The sequence below is a fragment of the Brassica oleracea genome, chromosome C7, assembly GCF_000695525.1.
Source record: "Brassica oleracea var. oleracea cultivar TO1000 chromosome C7, BOL, whole genome shotgun sequence".
Taxonomy (NCBI): Eukaryota; Viridiplantae; Streptophyta; class Magnoliopsida; order Brassicales; family Brassicaceae; genus Brassica; species Brassica oleracea.
Genome location: NC_027754.1, coordinates 8,249,629 through 8,268,644, shown reverse-complemented (window position 1 = coordinate 8,268,644; position 19,016 = coordinate 8,249,629). Strand labels below are relative to the sequence as shown.

General features: G+C 36.8%; 1 protein-coding gene and 1 pseudogene across 2 annotated transcripts; both read left to right on the top strand.

The window, feature by feature from the left end:
* The first annotated feature begins 5,164 nt into the window (after positions 1-5,164).
* Positions 5,165-8,009, top strand: LOC106303719 (zinc finger protein-like 1 homolog). Of its 2 annotated transcripts, none has more exons than XM_013740024.1 (10): positions 5,165-5,267; positions 5,457-5,543; positions 5,625-5,705; positions 5,894-6,011; positions 6,100-6,194; positions 6,695-6,766; positions 6,941-7,174; positions 7,287-7,395; positions 7,497-7,680; positions 7,767-8,009. In XM_013740024.1, the coding sequence occupies exons 2-10, from the start codon at positions 5,520-5,522 to the stop codon at positions 7,852-7,854; spliced, it is 1,005 nt and encodes a 334-aa protein (XP_013595478.1). In that variant the 5' UTR covers positions 5,165-5,267; positions 5,457-5,519; the 3' UTR covers positions 7,855-8,009. The 2 variants fall into 2 exon arrangements, with proteins under 2 accessions (XP_013595478.1, XP_013595480.1); XM_013740026.1 differs by having other exon boundaries at positions 5,452-5,543.
* A 6,373-nt stretch (positions 8,010-14,382) lies between these two features.
* Positions 14,383-18,353, top strand: LOC106302500 (annotated as a pseudogene).
* Positions 18,354-19,016: the final 663 nt, after the last annotated feature.

The window sequence follows — 19,016 nt, the reverse complement described above, 5'->3', positions numbered from 1 at the left end:
TAGAGTTTAGGATTTATCCAAGGGTTTAGGGTTTATCCAAGGGTTTAGGGTTTACCCATGGGTTTAGGTTTACCCAAGGGTTTATGGTTTAGGATTTAGGTTTTAGGGATTAGAATTTAGGGTTTAGGGATTAGAATTTAGGGTTTAGTGTTTTGCTGACGCCGTTAAAAATATTTTTTTTTGTAATTACTACTATTTTTATTTATTTATTTTTACCTTTTAATTTTAAAAAGATATTGATAATATTTTGTTTCCTTTTTTAAAAGATATCGAATTTGAAAGAATGAAATCCTGTTGGCTGGTGAATCTAGAGGTTCACCCTAGGGGGTGAACCCAAGAATAACTCTTATTTGAGGACTTATCCTTGGATTCACCTCCTAGGGTGAACCTCTAGGTTCAACAACCAATAGTATTGTCTTATTTCATATTCGATATCTTTTAAAAAAGGAAACAAAATATTATCAAATTATATTATGTTTTTAAAATTAAAAAGTAAAAAAAATAAATAAAAAATAATAGTAATTACAAAAAATATATTTTTAACGTCGTCAGCAAAACATTAAACCCTAAATCCTAATCCGTAAACCCTAAACCCTAAATCATAAACCCTAAACCATTGGGTAAACTCTGAACTCTATGATAAATCCTAAACTCTAAATCAAAATCAATAAACACTAAAACACTCAAGGGTTTAGGGTTTAGGGTTTAGGATTTAGGGTTTAGGGTTTTAGTGTTTAGTGTTTTTTATTTAAAGTTTATGATTTATCCAAGGGTTTAGTGTTTACCCAAGGGTTTAGGGTTTACCCAAGGGTTTAGGGTTTATCCAAGGGTTTAGGGTTTAGGATTTAGGGTTTAGGGATTAGTATTTAGGGTCTGGTGTTTTGATGACGACGTTAAAAATATATTTTTTTTAATTCTTTTTTCTGTAACTACTTTTTTTTTATTATTATATTTTATTTTAAAAACATAATATAAATTGATAATATCTTGTTTCCATTTTTAAAAGATATCGAATTTCAAATAATGAAATCCTATTGGTTGGTGAACCTAGAGGTTCACCTTAGGGGGTGAAAACAAAAATAACTCTTATTTGAAGATCATTTAAAAAGGGGAAATTCTTGGGTTCACTCCCTAGGGTGAACCTCTAGGTTCACCATCCAATAGTGTTTGAGTATTTGATATTTGATATCTTTTAAAAAAGGAAATAGAATTAAATACCCAAATTAGATTATATTTTTAAAATAAAATAATAAAAATATATAAAAATAGTTACAAAAAATAAATTAATTAATATTGTAAAGTCTTCAGCAAAATACTAAACCCTATACCGTAAATACTAAACCCTAAACCCTAAACGTTAAACCTTAAACTTTGGATAAACTCTAAACCGTTGGAAAATCTTAAACCCTAAATCATACATTAAAAACTAAATTTTAATAACACTAAACCCTAAATCCTAATCCCTAAATCCTAATCCCTAAATCCTAAACCATTGGGTAAACTCTGAACCCTTGGATAAATCATAAACTCTAGGGTTTAATTTTAAATATTTTTTATTTGAAATTTATGATTTATCCAAGGGTTCAAGGTTTATCCATGAGTTTAGGGTTTAGTGATGGTTTAGGGTTTAGTGTTATTAAGATTTAGTTTTTAATGTATGATTTAGTGTTTAAAATTTGCCAATGGTTTACGGTTTATCCAAGATTTAAGGTTTATAATTTAGGGTTTGGAGTTTAGGATTTAGGGTATAGGTTTTAGTATTTTGCTAACGGTTTAACAATATTTATTTATTTTTTTTTTGTAACTATTTTTATTGTTTTATTTTAATAATATAATCTCATTTGGAAATTCAATTTTATTTTCTTTTTAAAAGATATCAAATATCAAATACTCAAATACTATTTGTTGGTGAATCTAGAGGTTCACCCATCAATTTCTCTTTAAAAAGTTATAACCTCAATTTTTATTAATTACAAATTGAACTTGCTTTAGGTGTCATCCTCGTATTTCTTCTAACTGTTGATGTAGCATCATTAGAAAGCATTTAGACAAACCTTAATCTATTTTTTTTGCTCTAGCGCAGCAACTATTACGTACCTACCGACCAATATTTAGAATGCGAACGTTTATGTACATCCCCTATTACAAAGACGATTTGCACTTTTGTAATTATGTGATATATACAGTCTTCAGTTCTCAATGTTTCTTTATTCCAAATGTTCACCTCACGGAATAAACAAAGTATAACCGAGAGCTATTGGTCTAATGGTAATGGAACTCCAGCTGAAGTGTCTGTCCTGGGTTTGAATTGCCTTGGCCACTTTCCCATCTATAACCGTGCGTGCCCGGATGGAAGGTTTCGTAGAGATTAGTCTGGATTTACCGCATGAGATCATCCACGGATATCAAAAAAAAAAAAAAAAACAAATACCTTTTAGTTTCGTAATAGAACTAAACATTGTCTGAAACATTTCACACCAGCAGAGTAAACAAAATTCATTTTTCATACCAACCATAGAAATATTTCAGTGATCGAGCAGCAAGAAAAAATAGATTTCAAATTTTTATGATTAGTTAGTCCATACGATTTTGTTGATCTCGGAATCTCTATATCATTCCTATTATTTTTATTGTGTAAAATACAACTATGTGACTGATTGAGATATAGTCTATACTTGAATAGACAAAGTATAATATACTATCAAGTATGTATTATACAAATACAATAATCCTTTTATATTTTATATTCGCTATATTGTATACTCTATATTTGAAAAATATATCAAATAGAATACCACTATTTATTTCGGTTTTGAAATGTGATGTTGGTTCAATGACTTTATAATTGCAATTGAACCGAAGCGATTCTATGATGGTTAGAAAGGAATAAAAATCCCAATTAGCGTGTTAAACAATTTTTGAATCAGGCGAATTTAATAATTTTAATTTAATTGTTTCATTACTAGCAGAAATATTTTTTTTTTAAAAACATGGAAGTTCTCCAAACGTTGATACACAATTTATTTATAGGTTCTACATGGTAAGGATAATTGAAGACTAAAAATTAGTTTGTCACCAAGAAAAAACTTACCTAATGTTTTGGTGATTGTTAAGGAAAATTTACATTACTTTGTATATTTTTTCACGCTAAAAATTAGATTCCTAGGTAGTTAATGCTAATTACTTTTGCTTCGTAAACAATCCATTAACCTACCTACCTATCATACATATATACACTATCGACTGCTCCATATGAATACCATAAAATTTCAAAGCATCGTTTAAGCATACGACTAAGAGATTAAAATGACACTAGATTAAGATCTGTACCTTGCGCGGAATAAAAATTATATATATAAATTATTTTATGTATTATATGTTCTTACATATTATGAAATAATAAATATATATTGAATAATTAAAAGTCAGTAACTATTACATATATAATTAAATTGGTGCGAACGTATAAATTAATTTTACTAATCCAAACAATTTTTTTTAAAAAATTTGATAGGATATGTAATTAAATTTAAATGATATTAACATACATAGTATATTTTTAATATTAATGTCTATTTTTTTTAAAATGATAGATATATATATACATATATATTTTAAATCTTAATGATTAATTAAATTAGACTTTTACTTATATGATTTTGTAATCATTTGTATTTTGTCATAACAAAAATTTTAAACCATGGATCGCAAAATTTGAATGTGAGACTTTTAACAATTTTAGTAATTTATAGTCATTTTTTAAAATTCAAAATATAAAATATACAGAAAAATCTAAATTTTTATAATATAGTTATTTTGTTTTTTTAAAAGTTTTTTTAATAGTTTTAAATTAAACAAATTTGATAGAAGATACATTTTTCTTTATCAGATCTTTATTATTCAAAATCATGTCATATATACTTTACCCACATTAGGCAATTCCGTAATCTTTATTTAAGGAAATAATAAATGACACTAATAATGAATTTATGGTTAGTTTAATAAACAGTTTATTATATAATTAGGTGGACCAACCTATTTCTCTAGTAATTCTAAGAATCATCATAGTGATGACATGTGAGTACAAAAAGAAGTTGTAATGTTTCACAAATAATATATAGGGGATGTATCAGTTTGATGGTTGATCTGAAACCTTTCAAACCTATATGGAAGATAAATTTTAAAATAATTCGACTGTGGAAACAGTATTGTTCACTTTTTTCAAAAATGTGTTCGATGAAAAAAATAAGGTTTTTGTGTCATAATTTGTTTAATGTCCAATCCGATCAATTCATGATAAATTAATTATAGTTTAGGTCCACAAATTTTATTAAAAATTGATCCGGTCCATCAAACAGAAATTATATAATAACAACAAAAAACATTGTATATGTATAAATAAAATAATAAAATATATAAAAATATTGTCGATAATTTATTGGTAATATTTACAAATAAACTCTCCTAGTTTGATATTAAAATCAATCAAACCCCAAATAATCTTTCAAACTATACTAAACCACCCTTGTTTAAAGTTAATCCTTGTTCTGTCTTTTGAAACTGTCCGACATGTTGAATCAGAATGCCATGCTTGGTTCGAAGCAAACATGAAACAAGAAGAACATACAGTTACAACAATCTTTGACCAGATAGCAAGTTCTGAGAGATACCTAATAGATGGCTCATGAACACATGACGTATTCTTCAGTGGTTATGGATGGACATGGAAAACCTCAGGAGGAACTACTCAGCTATTGGGAGGAAGAAACCAGCGGCGAAGAATCTCACCACTTCATTCGGAACTTGATGCCCTTCTATTGGCGATGGAATGCATGCTTCAACTATCGACATGTCAGGCTTTTGGCACTAATTGTAAGGATTTAATCTCAATTATTCAAGACCCAGGAGCATAGCCCAACTTCTCCACCGAATTAGATGAGCTGCAGAAGCTGAAGAGCAGATTCCCAGACTTCTCGATTGTTTTTATTCCTCGTTCTGAAAATGTATCGTCTGATTCTTTAGCTTAAATAGCAAAATCCTTTCACAGGGACATGTATTACATTGGTTGTTTTATTCCGGTCTTGTTATCTAGACCACTTTAAGCTATAATAATAGATCAGCCCTTTGAGGTCAAAAAAAAAAAAATTCCTTGTTGTGTCTTTCTTGCGTGTAGTTTCTCTCTTTTAAGGCCTTTTGTTTTCATTCAATAAGGAGAAGCGCTTCACTAAGGAAAATCGGATCGCGGCTAAATAAATCGCTTCTGTTTGGTACGTTCCCATTCTGATATCCATCCCTTCGGTTCGGTCCTCAATTTTGAAACTCGATTTTCTCTAAACTCTCTTATCAATCCAATTGTTTCATCGAGAGAGCTTTCATACCTCGAATTTTGTTAGTCCCCGATCTGATCCCGGAATGCTCACTCTCTCCATAAATTTGATCTATTTAATCTAGCACAGACCCGAGATCGCACTGAACGCTCTTATCTCTGAACTCTGGCTTATCCATCCTGATCTTTCACAATGGTGGTCTGTAAATGCAGAAAGGTATGACTCATTTGATAATCTTGAGTGTTCGTGATTTCGGATTTCTCAATGTTTTTCATTTTTTTTTTTGTTTTTGTTCAGGCTACGAAGCTGTATTGCTTTGTTCACAAGGTCCCTATTTGTGGGGAATGCATTTGCTTCCCTGAGCATAAAACTTGTGTGGTATGTTTATCAATATCATATGCTTGTTCTCTTGAGTTATTAAGTGTCTTGTTGTTTGGAAGATCTTTCACTGTTGAAAAAATATTTAGTTGATAGACACTGTTCAGGATATTTGTGTCTTGTTTCAATCTGCTTCGTGGTTGACATGGAGGGAAAGTTTTTTTTTTTAATCATGTTGTAATCAATAGGTCCGGACTTATTCAGAATGGGTGATAGATGGAGAGTATGACCAGCCAAAGTGTTGTCAGTGCCAAGCGGCATTTGATGACGGGGCAGGTCTTCAAGTTACTCGGTTGGGCTGCTTGCGTATGTTATCTGACTCTTGCTATTATGGGACTGGATTCTTATTGCTGACTTTTTACAACTAAATAAATGAAACCTTTGTTTTTATCAGATGCTATACATACAAGCTGTTTGGTTTCACTTATCAAGAGCTTTCCTCCCCATACTGCACCTGCTGGTTATGTCTGCCCATCATGTAGCACCCCTGTAAGACCTATTGATTTTTATTAAATAGTTATTTTGTTTTCTTGTTTCTATCGCATGGGAACTCTTGTTTGGTGTCTCATATTGATACATAAGTTTTGATAAATATTTGAGTTGTAGTGATTTTGTGTTTCACTATAACAATCATGAGCACTGAATCACTGTTGTTCTTTATTAATAGGCATAGACATAGTATTTACATGCGGGGGACCCATGTGTGCTTTTTTCAGAGAATCTGGGTGTCTTTTTTTAGGCCTAATGTTATAGGTTGAGTGTTTGTAATGTAGCAGATTAAGGTCAAGCAATCATTTTTATGTCTGCTAGTGTAGATAAATCTTGGAGAAGTAATTAAAATAAGAGTTGTTGATGATACTCTCTCTTGAGTCTTTCTATTAAAATAAGAGTTGTTGATGATAAATCTTGCTAGTATAGCTATCTAGTTTATTTTGCTTCCTTCTTGGAAGAGTGCAATATTATAGCTCTCATATGGTCGTCAAATGCAGATATGGCCTCCCAAAATGGTTAAAGATGCGGGATCTCGGCTTCATGCACAGTTAAGGGAAGTGATTTTGCAGGTCAGTTTTATATTTTAAGCTAAATTTCTGTTGCAGATTATTCAACTTTTTCTTCTTGAAAGAAGTTAAAATCTTTAAAGTACTATTTTGCTCTCACTCAAGACATCTCTACGTGAGAGCCTATAATATTCCCATTAATGCGTCAGCTTAATTTTATGTTTCTCTGTATGGCAGACTGGTCTTGAGAAGAATCTTTTTGGGAACCATCCAGTTTCTCGATCCACAGAGTCTCGTAACCCACCCCCTGCATTTGCTTCAGATGCATTGGTTAATGTATTATCATCTTCTCATACACAAGAAGGGAAAAATCTTCTTGATGGAGAATATTCCAAACCTGTGGTTTCAGAGATAGTTGAGATAGATGTTCCTGCTTCTTCTGGGAATTACATGAAAACCTCTAGCCCTGGAGTAAGGCATTCTTTTAAAAACATTAATTCTTCTTCAACAAAAACTAGTTGTGGTTTTTCAATATTTGCCTCTTAATGGTTTGCCACTAACTATCAATTGATGTTGTGTATAGTTTGCTACTGCTGCACGGAAAGGTGTACCCGCTGTAGACAGACAGAACTCCGAGATTCTATATTACGCAGACGACGAAGACGGGAATAAAAAAAAGTACTCAAGAAGAGGTGAGAGTATGAACTTTATCTTTCTTACCTCTCTTGTCTGAAATAATATATATGTTATTGATTTTACTGACTGAGACTGGTTGTTTTTTTTTTCATGTTAGGTCCACTCCGTCACAAGTTTCTGCGTGCATTACTACCATTCTGGTCAAGTGCATTACCAACTCTACCCGTGACTGCACCACCTCGTAAAGATCCAACACAGGCAGACGATGGTTCAGAAGGACGTGTAAGACATCGATCATCAAGGATGGATATAAGGAAAACGCTCCTTTTCATAGCAATCATGTGAGACCTCTGCTTATTGTTTTTTTAAACTGTTTTTCATATCATCAACTGTAGGCTAATTGTTAACTCTGGTAACTGATGTTCAGAGCGTGTATGGCAACAATGGGAATTTTATACTACAGACTCGCACAACGAGTAATTGGTCAAGAAATACCCGATGAGGAGCAGCAATGAAAGTAATATTGTATCGGACAGGGTGATAAGACTGGCTCCACATATATTTCTGCTTTGGGTCCTTTTGGACGATTAGAAACTGTTAATTTTGAGAATTGTGGGAAATGGTTCTTTGTGACGGTGTTGTCCAATTTTTTGTCGCGGGTCAAAGCTTATTGATTGATCTGGTTCTGTTTCGTTTGGCCTGTTTTAGTGGTATAGGCGAAAATGCATTTTCTGTGCTTAACTTTTTGTGGGCTCTCTAGGTAGTCTCTCTCTACGAGAATCGCCATCATTGTGGTCTCTAAATCTGAGTTAGAATCTGTTAAGGCTTCGTTAAGGGGATTGCATACACGCAAGAAGCAGTTTATTGGTTTAAGCTAGTAAACATCAGTGATTACAGAGTCTGGAGATGAGCACAAAGCAGAAGATTTGGGCTTATCAAATTAAAACGAAGATTTGTTTTAGGAGGTATCGAGGCTGAGACCTTTTGCTTTATACGTTTTTGAGAGTTCAGCAAGTTGAGAAACTTGGTGAGTGAACAAACAAAAGTTGTGCACATGTTGTTATGTGGTAAGATTTGGTAGAGTAGAATTGGTCACGGGCGATTCTCGACTTGTGAGATCGTGTTATTCTGATTAAACAGATACAGTTGTGTCTAGATTTCTAACAAAAAATTATGAATTTTGAGTTTAAGTGTGTTCTTAATTTATAAGGAAATAAGAGCACGTATACATAACAAACACATAAATTAAGTTTGTAGGCATAACAAATATTTTGTGTATTTTGTATAATATTTCATTAACTACTCTTCATCAACCACAACCGTTTATACATTGTTATAAATCATATTGTGGATGTCCATAACCGGCCCATACTTAGAGAGAGAGAGGCGGCCGCGGCTCCAAGAGAGAGAGAGCGAGAGAGGCGGCTAGAGAGAGAGACAAACCTAGTTTCTTTTTGAGAAAAAGACAAAAATAGCACTAAATCAAGTTTTTGTTCCCAAACTAGCACTCATGGTCAAAAGTCACAAAAATAGCACTTAATGTTTTATCAAAAGTCACAAACTTAGGGGTTAGAGTTAAAGGGTGGGGTTTAGGATTTAGGGTTTAGAGTTTAGAGTTTAGGGTTTAGGGTTTAGGGTTTAGGGTTTAGGGTTTAGAGTTTAGGGTTTAGGGTTTAGAGTTGAGAAATGAGGTTATGGGGATTTCAAATTTTGAAAAATAAAAAAATTAAAATTTTCAAAGGGTAAACTTAGAAATGTGCTATTTTGGTCATTTTAGTTTTTGAGTGCTATTTTTATGATATAAACTTAGAAATGTGCTATTTTGGAGATTTGCCCTTTCTTTTTCCTTATTGATTTATGATTTGTACACTTTCCATATTTGTAGTCTTTCATTTTCTCTCATGTAATTCTCTATATATAAAGGTAACACTTTATGTTTATGATAATAAGAACTTACAGATTCCAAATCCTTAAGTTCACAACACGTTATCAGCACGAAACTCTAAAACCTAAGCTAAAACCAAATCGAAAAACCTAACCCTAGCCGGCGATCCGACGAACCCTAAACCCCGATCGCGTCTCTTGTTCCCGCGCTTGTTCCTGCTCGCATCCCCGTCTCAGCTCAGCCTACAGACGATCTCAGTCCCATCCTAGCTCTGACGAACTCAGCCTCAGCTCGCATCCCGGACAGCTCGCGTTCCCAATAGCAAAGCATACCGTCCGCGACCCGATAGAAGCGACTCGATCCATTCCAGCTCGCGTCCTCGATCAGCTTCAATCCGTTCGTGTTCAGCTCGAGGATAGCTCGCGTCTCGTTCGTGTCCAGCTCGCGGTTACTCTTTGGTGGTCCGTTCAACAACATCTAAGGTTAAAGGTAATTCGAAACCTAAGAACCTATAATCGAATATGGATTCCTTGATAAAGAATGAAACCATAAAACCCTAATCTTTTATGAATCAAAAACCATAGGGTAATAGATCAAAACCCCAATGAGTAAATCGAAGCTCAAAAGTTCGATACCCCAAAACCCTAAATCGAGATTGATCTATTGATCAATTAAAATCAAAATTTTTAATGGTTTTGAATCTCAAATCGAACTCCATTGATCTAAGATCAAATATCGAAACCCTAAAACCCTAAATTAAAATCGTTTTGAGAATTGAATGTTTTGATCGGATGTTTCTTGATTGTTTAATTCAAATCGAAAACCCTAATGTTGAAAATTGAAATCGAATTGATTGTCTTGATCACATAGAACTGTTTCTAAGATTGTTTAAACTCGAATTTGATACTTGAAATTGAATTGATTGAAACCCTAATATTTGTTTGAACCGAAAACAGTGTGTTTGTCGGAATCATACAATGAAGAATTTAAGAAATAGATTTCTTAGATTTTTGAGGCTAAAGAGAAATCAACATAGAAATCAAATGGAAAAAGAACATCAAAAAGAATTTATTGATTAAAGATTATATTACATGTATGATTACAAGTGTAAATAAATCTAAGAATCAATAAGCTCTTTGTATGAAGTGTTTAATATGTCAAATGGGAGAAGAGAGATCCCTTGGTAAAGAGAGTTGTATCTCTTATTTATACAAGGAAGAAGCTAGGGCTTCATAGTAAAATGAGTCTAGTTTATTGTCTAATGGGCCTTGAGGAAGGATGTAAATCCACCCTCAACAGTAAGCCCCCCCAAGTTCGTAGAGAGATGAAGTCGATCTCTATGAATTTTCCGAATGGGGTTTATTAGACAATTAACTAGACACATTCATGCCTACGACGATTTAGGCGAGTTTACTTTAAACTTGTGCCTAGTAAAAGGCGAATTTGCTTTAAACTCGTGCTTAGTGAAAGACGAGTTTACTGAACTCATGCTGAGACAAAGGCGAGTTTACTGAGAACTCGTGCCTTGTAGAAGGAGAGTTTCTGTAAACTCATGCCTAGCCAAAGACGAGTTTTTGTAATCTCGTATCTAACGATAAGCGAGTCGAACGCAAATTTGTGCCTAATAACAAGCAAGTTCAATTTAACCTCGTGCCTAAAATACAAGTTTACCGAACTATTGCCGATCCAAAGTCTCGTGTTGAGATCGTGTGTGCCGAGCAAGTTGTTGGCTTGTATGTTCGTCAGGCTGTGGTGACGAGAAACTTTTGGCTTGTTCCGCTTGTGCCGCTTCTGACAAGCTCGTAGCTGAGCCGTCCTCCGAAGCATGAGGACATGATGGTGGCAGCCGCTTGTCTTTGGCTCAAAGCTGGTTCACAAAAAGCATGATCATGATTAGATCAATATAAACCAAAAGACATAACCAACTTTGGCATAATCAATAAGCAAGCGATCAGACTTGTTTTTACTTAACGCTCACAAATTGCAGTATGGCAGTAGTAATTTGTTAATTACTAAGCAGTGTTGTTCACAGGTTGCAAGTAATAAAGCAATCAACGTTAGTTATCTCATAAAGGTTTCAAAACACTTATCTTAGAGGTGAAGAAGAAACAAGCGTCCGAGGTAGAGATCACGTGACTGCCAAGATCAAGTGATATAAATCCAATGAAGAGGCTAAGACGCGATCTTGACAACGTCAAGCACGGGGATGCGCATTGATGGTGTTGATGATCATGAGCTGAGCTAGTTTGCTCAAGCTCCATACTCTCCGCCGACGAGTTTTTCTCGGATAGAAAGCTTGTGCCGTGCTCTTGTAACGTTCATGAGATGACAAGATGGCGAACTAGGAGCTTGATAAAGGCATGACATCTGTTCGTTATTACGCCGAGATCATTATGACGAGTTGTCTGAACGGAACGTTTAAGCCGCAGTCTTCAATGTGTTTACGGCGAGAAGCTTTTGCTAATTACGGCAAGCATGTCTCGAGATCCTCAGCGAAGAAGCAGGGCCTTGCCACCACTGAGCTCGCCTTGATGTTGAAGCTGTTTCCTTTGTGGAGAAAATGGTGGAGCTAGGGTGCAAGCTTGTCGTCATTGAGAGAGATGCCGAGCTAGTGTGGTTGACGAGATGGAAGTTTCTCTTCTCTCCCCTTTTTTTTTGAAGTAGATGACCATGAGTTGACCGTGAAGAGACACCGCACTGGTCACGTCCTCTGTTTTCTTCTGTTCCTTTTGGAGCTTGAAGCAGTCGACAATGAGGAACCGTCTCGCATACGGAAGGAGAGGCACGTCTGAGCTCTTCTTCCACATCTCTTTGCAGTCCCTTGCCGCCGTTTCACCCGAATGGCTTCGTTTTGACATCTGAGAAGCGAAGCTGAGCTTGATCGGAGAAGCCAAGCTCCGTTGGTAATCTCCTGGCCTTGGATGTTAGTGGGAATTCACTGACTGGGAAGCTGCCGGTTTGGATATTTCAAAATGGTTCTCATGATAACTCGACTGGAGGTATCAAGAAGATCCGAGTGCTGGATTTGTCGAGCAATTCTTTCTCTGAAGCCAATTCGTCGAACAAGACGTGTGCAGATCAGGACATCAACAACTCCCGCGGCGTCTCTCTCTCTGAGACCTCTTGATGAGCACAAGATGGTTGTGGTGAAGAGGAACAAAGCTCGAAATTGGCAGAGAGAAGCAGAGCTGGTTACTTGACGTGTAATGGAACTTGAAGTCGACAGTCATCACGAGATCGCCATTGCCGCCCAAATAAAGTACTGAGCTTCTTTGCAATCTTTCCGAGACTGAAGCATCACGAGACTGAACAAAAAAGCATCACAGGACTGAAGCGTCCGGATAAAGTACTCATCTTTTTTGCAATCTTTCCGAAACTGAAGCATCGCGAGGCTGAAGCATCATGAGATAGCCATGGCCGCCAATATAAAGTTTTGAGCTTTGCTGCAATCCAAAGGGCGAGACGGCAAGCTGAGAATCTTCGGTTCGTTGGTGACATCAACGGCAAGGTTTCGAATAAAGCTTCGTTCTTTTTCAAGACTCGTGCTTTTCCAGATTTTCTAGCCGTCGAAATCGAAGAAGAAAGAAGTCGGAGTCAAAGAAGAAAGAATCGATTTTGGATTCTTTTTTTTTTTTTTACCCTAGATCTAGGGGTTTTCCAAGTTTGACATGCTACGAAGATTGTTCTCTTTGGCCCCCTCCTTCTAGCGCCAACTGTTTGAACCGAAAACGGTGTGTTTGTCGGAATCATACAATGAAGAATTTAAGAAATAGATTTCTTAGATTTTTGAGGCTAAAGAGAAATCAACATAGAAATCAAATGGAAAAAGAACATCAAAAAAAATTTATTGATTAAAGATTATATTACATGTATGATTACAAGTGTAAATAAATCTAAGAATCAATAAGCTCTTTGTATGAAGTGTTTAATATGTCAAATGGGAGAAGAGAGATCCCTTGGTAAAGAGAGTTGTATCTCTTATTTATACAAGGAAGAAGCTAGGGCTTCATAGTAAAATGAGTCTAGTTTATTGTCTAATGGGCCTTGAGAAAGGATGTAATCCACCCTCAACAATATTGATAGCCTTGATATTTTTAATTAAAATCGCTTGATCAAATCATGTCTTGGCCGTGCGGCTTGTTGCATCATTCATACATAACCTAATTTGATCACATTGATTGATTGCAATTACACTTAGAATCTTTTGCTAGGATGGTAATGGATTGATTGCATCAAGTAGCCGTGTGGCTTGATCTTTGACTTGGCCGAGAGGCTTGTTTGAGCATTACCGTATTGATTACATATAGAAACCGCCTATGCTAGGAATGAAATTACACAATGAACTGAATGCATTAAAACAAACTGATTGCATCCAGTAGCCGTGCGGCTTGTTTTTCTTGCTTAGATGTGAGGCTTGATTTTGGCCGGGAGGTTTGGCCGTAAGGCTTATTATTTGTTTGAACATTAAAATTGCTAAAAGATCTAAATTATATAACCTATGATTTCAGATGTCGAAAATCAACAACTTGAATTTTGCTGCCATAAATCTCTCTGGAGATAATTTACCTTCAATGGGTGCTTCATGCTAAGATCATCCTGAAATCCAAGGGACTCGGTGAATGTATCACCGAGGACAATAATGCCAGTGAGAAAGATCGATACAGAGCCATCTTGATCATTCGCCATCATCTAGATGAGAGTCTCAAAGATCAGTATCTGACCATTGAGAATCCACTAGATCTCTGGACAGAATTGAAATCGAGATATGATCACCAGAGAACGGTGATCTTACCAAAGGCTCGGTTTGATTGGAGGAATCTCAGAATCCAGGACTATAAGTCTGTGGACGAGTATAACTCGGCACTGTTTAAGATTGTTTCTAAATTGAAACTGTGTGGTGAAAGCATTACGGATCAGGATATGCTTGAGAAAACTTTTTCCACTTTCCACACAAGCAATGTGCTGTTACAACAACAGTACCGTGAGAAAGGTTTCACGACTTATGCTGATCTTATTTCTTGTCTCTTGCTCGCTGAGCAGAACAATGGATTATTGACGAGAAACAGTGAAATGAGGCCTCCTGGATCAGCCCCACCACCTGAAGCACACGCCACAGAGGAAAATAAAGAATCCCATCACGTCCAAGGAAACGGCCATCATGGCCGTGGTCGAGGAAAGTGGAACGGATGTGGCTGTGGTCGTAGCTCTTTTGGCCGTGGGCGAGGGAATCAGCATGGTCGAGACCATGGGAGAGACCGTGGCTCATTTGGAAGAGGTCATGGTCGAGGCCGTGGATCTTCATTCAAGCCTCAAAACTCGACCAATTCAACCGAATCAGTGTGCCATAGATGTGGTATGGACAATCATTGGGCTAAAACTTGTAGGACTCCCAAGCATCTAGTTTACCTCTATCAAGAGAGTTTGAAAGGGAAGAATCCTGAAGCCCATATGACTTATCAAGATGGTGAAGATGATTTCAATCATGACAAAGACGATCTTATGGATTATGAAACTTCAGATTGTCTAAAAGACTGAAGAATGATTTCGACATTTGTAATCTAAATTTTGTGTTCTTTGCTTTGGTGTTTTTTCAAATCTATGTTGTCATTTCTTTGAACTTGCTTTAAACTTAATAAATAAATGAATGATTTTATAAATGAAGTCTCTAAGTAACATCCTTTGAATCTTGTTTTTAGAAATGATCGATAACAAGGATGTATTCGTAGTGGACAGTGGGTCGAGCCACACGATCTTAAAAGACAAAAGATACTTCATAAACTTGACACTAAAAAAAACGCCAACATCTCCACTATTGCGGGTATAGCTAGTCTCATAAAGGGTTACGGTCAGGCTAACATCATGTTACCTATGGGTACACATCTTGAGATATCAGATGCCTTGTATTCACCCAACTCTAAGAGAATCCTATTAAGCTTTAAAGACATTCGAATGAATGGATTTCATATTGAAACCAAGGGCGAAGGAAACAAAGAGTTCCTTCAGATCATTGAAATCGTCCAAGGTCATAAGAAAGTTTTAGAATCCATACCCGCACAATCTACTGGTCCTTACCATGCTAAATTCAGTATGATCGAGGCCAATGTCACTTTTAACAAAGAGGCAATCGACAACTTCACTTTATGGCACGACCGGCTTGGCCATCCCGGTTCGACCATGATGCGTAAACTGATCCTGAACACAAACGGTCATACCCTTAAAGAGAAAAGAATTATCCCTAAGCACCTAACGTGTGTTGCTTGTTCCCAAGGGAAACTCATTTCTAGGCCATCACCAGTCAAAGTCACTAAGAAAACGATACTTTCTGGAAAGAATTCAAGGAGACATCTGTGGACCAATACACCCACCTTGTGGGACATTTCGATATTTCATGGTCCTCATTGATGCATCCACTAGATGGTCGCATGTATATCTCCTGTCAACCCGTAACTTGGCATTTTCTAGATTGCTTGCTCAGATAATTCGGTTACGAGCTCATTTTCCAGATTTTCCTTTAAAATGCTCATCATTGATGCGTCCACGAGATGGTCGCATGTCTGTCTCCTGTCGACCCGCAACTTGGCGTTTGCGATGTTGCTTGCTCAGATAATTCGGTTACGAGCTCATTTTCCAGATTTTCCTTTAAAAACTATACGTTTTGACAATGCTGGTGAGTTCACTTCCCAAGCGTTTAATGATTACTGTATGTCCATGGGGGTAACTGTGGAACACTCCGTGGCACATGTACATACATAGAACAGCTTAGCTGAATCATTTATAAAACGCATACAGCTCATTGCTAGACCGCTGCTTATGAAATCAAAGCTGCTGGTTTCTGCCTGGGGACACGCCGTCCTACACGCAGCCGAACTCATACGCATCAGGCCATCTAGTGAACATAAATATTCCCCATTGCAATTGCTTACGGGTCATGAGCAAGACATTTCCCATCTTAAGACATTCGGCTGTGCCGTTTATGTTCCAATTGCTCCACCATAGAGAACAAAGATGGGACCTCAAAGGAGGATGGGGATATATGTTGGATTTGATTCTCCCATGATTTTAAAGTATCTCGAGCCAACTACGAGTGATTTGTTTAAAGCCAGATACGCGGATTGTCATTTTAATGAATCCGAACATCCAACATTAGGGGGAGATAGCAGTAAAATGGTAAAAGAAATTACTTGGAATCAAACATCCATATCTTGCCAAGATCCTCGAACTCAAGAATGTGATCTAGAAGTTCAAAAGATTATACATTTACAAAAGCTAGCTAATCAATTGCCAGATTCCTTTGCTGACCCGGAAAGAGTGACTAAGTCATATATACCAGCTGCTAATGCACCAATAAGAATTGATGTTCAAGAGGGACACAATCGAGTTGCTACAGAGTCTAGACAAAGTTTGAAACGTGGTAGACCAATAGGTTCCAAAGATAAGAACCCTCGGAAAACAAAGAAAGGTGCTGAAATAGAAACTGAGGGTCATGATATCCGAGACACGGCCGCGGCTGATCCGAAATCCCGAGACACAGCCGTAGTCGATCCTGATGCCCTTGATGTGGCCGGCTCTGATGTACCAAACAATGATTCTTGGGACGCCAAGATTCATGGTACTGAAGTTCCTGATAATAATGAGATCTCAATAAACTATGTCTTGTCTGGGATACAATGGAACAGAAAGAATGTCGACATTGATGATATATTTGCATACAAGGTAGCACTTGAACTTATGGATTTATACGAGGATCAAAAACCCACATCCATTTATGAGTGCACTCAACAATCAGATTGGATCAAATGGAAAGAAGCTATAAACGTGGAGTTAAACTCTTTAAAGAAGAGAGGTGTATTCGGCCCTATAACCCGAACACCATTTGATGTAGTTGGATACAAATGGGTCTTTGTGAGGAAAAGAAATGAACATGGTGAAGTCGTGAGATATAAAGCACGGCTTGTTGCACAAGGATTCTCACAAAGACCAGGAATCGATTATGAGGAAACATATTCCCCTGTGGTGGATGCTACTACTTTTAGATTCCTGATAAGTCTGGCTATAAGAGAAAACTTAGACTTGCGGTTAATGGATGTAGTAACTGCATATTTATATGGTCCACTGGATAATGAAATTTACATGAAAGTCCCAGAGGGTATTGAATTGAAAAACAAAGAGAGTTCTCGAGAACAACATTGTATAAAGTTAAATAAATCTCTTTATGGATTGAAACAATCAGGTCGAATGTGGTACAATAGACTAAGTGAGTACCTAGTGAAAGAGGGCTATGGAAACGACCCGATCAGTCCATGTATTTTCATAAAGAAATTCGAAAATAAAGGATTTGTGATCATAGTAGTATATGTTGATGATCTGAATATCCGAGGAACCTCTGGAGAGATTTTCCAAACAGTTGAATATCTTAAGAAAGAATTCTAAATGAAAGATCTTGGAAAAAGGAAATTCTGTTTGGGATTACAGCTTGAGTACATTAATTATGAAATCCTTGTGCATCAAATGACATATACAGAAAAGGTACTCAAGAGATTTAATATGGCCGAGTGTCATCCTCTGTCCAGTCTCATGGTCGTGACGTCCCTCGGCCTGGACACTGATCCATTCCGTCCCAAGATGGACGATGAAGATGTCCTTGGTCCCGAAGTGCCATATCTAAGTGCCATAGGAGCTTTAATGTATTTGGCAAGACACACACGGCCTGATATATGCTTTGCCGTGAACCTACTATCTAGGTTTAGCTCTTGTCCGACCCAAAGGCACTGGAACGGGATTAAACATGTTATCCGTTACCTGCAAGGAACGAAAGACTTGGGTCTATTTTATACTAACCATAACAAAGATGGTTTAGTTGGCTTTGCTGATGCATGCTATTTATCAGATCCTCACAATGCTCGATCACAGACAGTTTATGTCTTTACACATGGAGGTACGGCCATATCATGGCATTTCATGAAACAGACGATCGCGGCTATATCATCCAACCACTCTGATATATTGGCCATACACGAGGCCAGCCGCGAGTGTGTGTGGTTACGGTCCATGACCAACCACATACGAGTTGATTGTGGGATGACCGAGGGCGCAGACGCTCCGACCGTGATGTATGAGGACAATGTTGCGTGCATTGCTCAGCTCAAAGACGGCTACATCAAAGGAGACAGGACGAAGCACATATTGCCCAAGTTCTTCTTCACTCACGAGTTGCAGAAAGCCGGAGAGGTCCAAGTGGTCCAAGTGCGTTCCAGCGACAACTCAGCCGACCTGTTCACCAAATCACTTCTGACTTGCACATTCAGGAAGCTCACACATCAGAATGGGATGGGTATGCTGAAAAATCTTCAGTGATGTTCAGAACAGGGGGAGTAATACGTGTTGTACTCTTTTTCCTTCACCATGGTTTTGTCCCACTGGGATTTCCTGGTAAGGTTTTAATGAGGCAACATCTAAAGCATATTACAATCCATGTATGGTTATGGCATCCAAGGGGGAGTGTTATAAATCATATTGTGGATGTCCATAACCGGCCAGGTCCATAACCGGCCCATACTTAGAGAGAGAGAGAGAGAGGTGGCCGCGGCTCCAAGAGAGAGAGAGAGAGGCGGCTAGAGAGAGACAAACCTAGTTTCCTTTTCCTTATTGGTTTATGATTTGTACACTTTCCATATTTGTAGTCTTTCCTTTTCTCTCATGTAATTCCCTATATATAAAGAAAACATTTTATGTTTATGATAATAAGAACTTACAGATTCCAAATCCTTAAGTTCACAACATACATGCATTTCT

Coding starts and splice junctions, on each gene's coding strand:
- LOC106303719 (XM_013740024.1), top strand. CDS start 5,520: ATGGTGGTCTGTAAATGCAGAAAG. Junction 6,012..6,099: donor TACTCGGTTGGGCTGCTTGC/GTATGTTATCTG, acceptor TGTTTTTATCAG/ATGCTATACATACAAGCTGT. Junction 7,175..7,286: donor TGAAAACCTCTAGCCCTGGA/GTAAGGCATTCT, acceptor TGTTGTGTATAG/TTTGCTACTGCTGCACGGAA.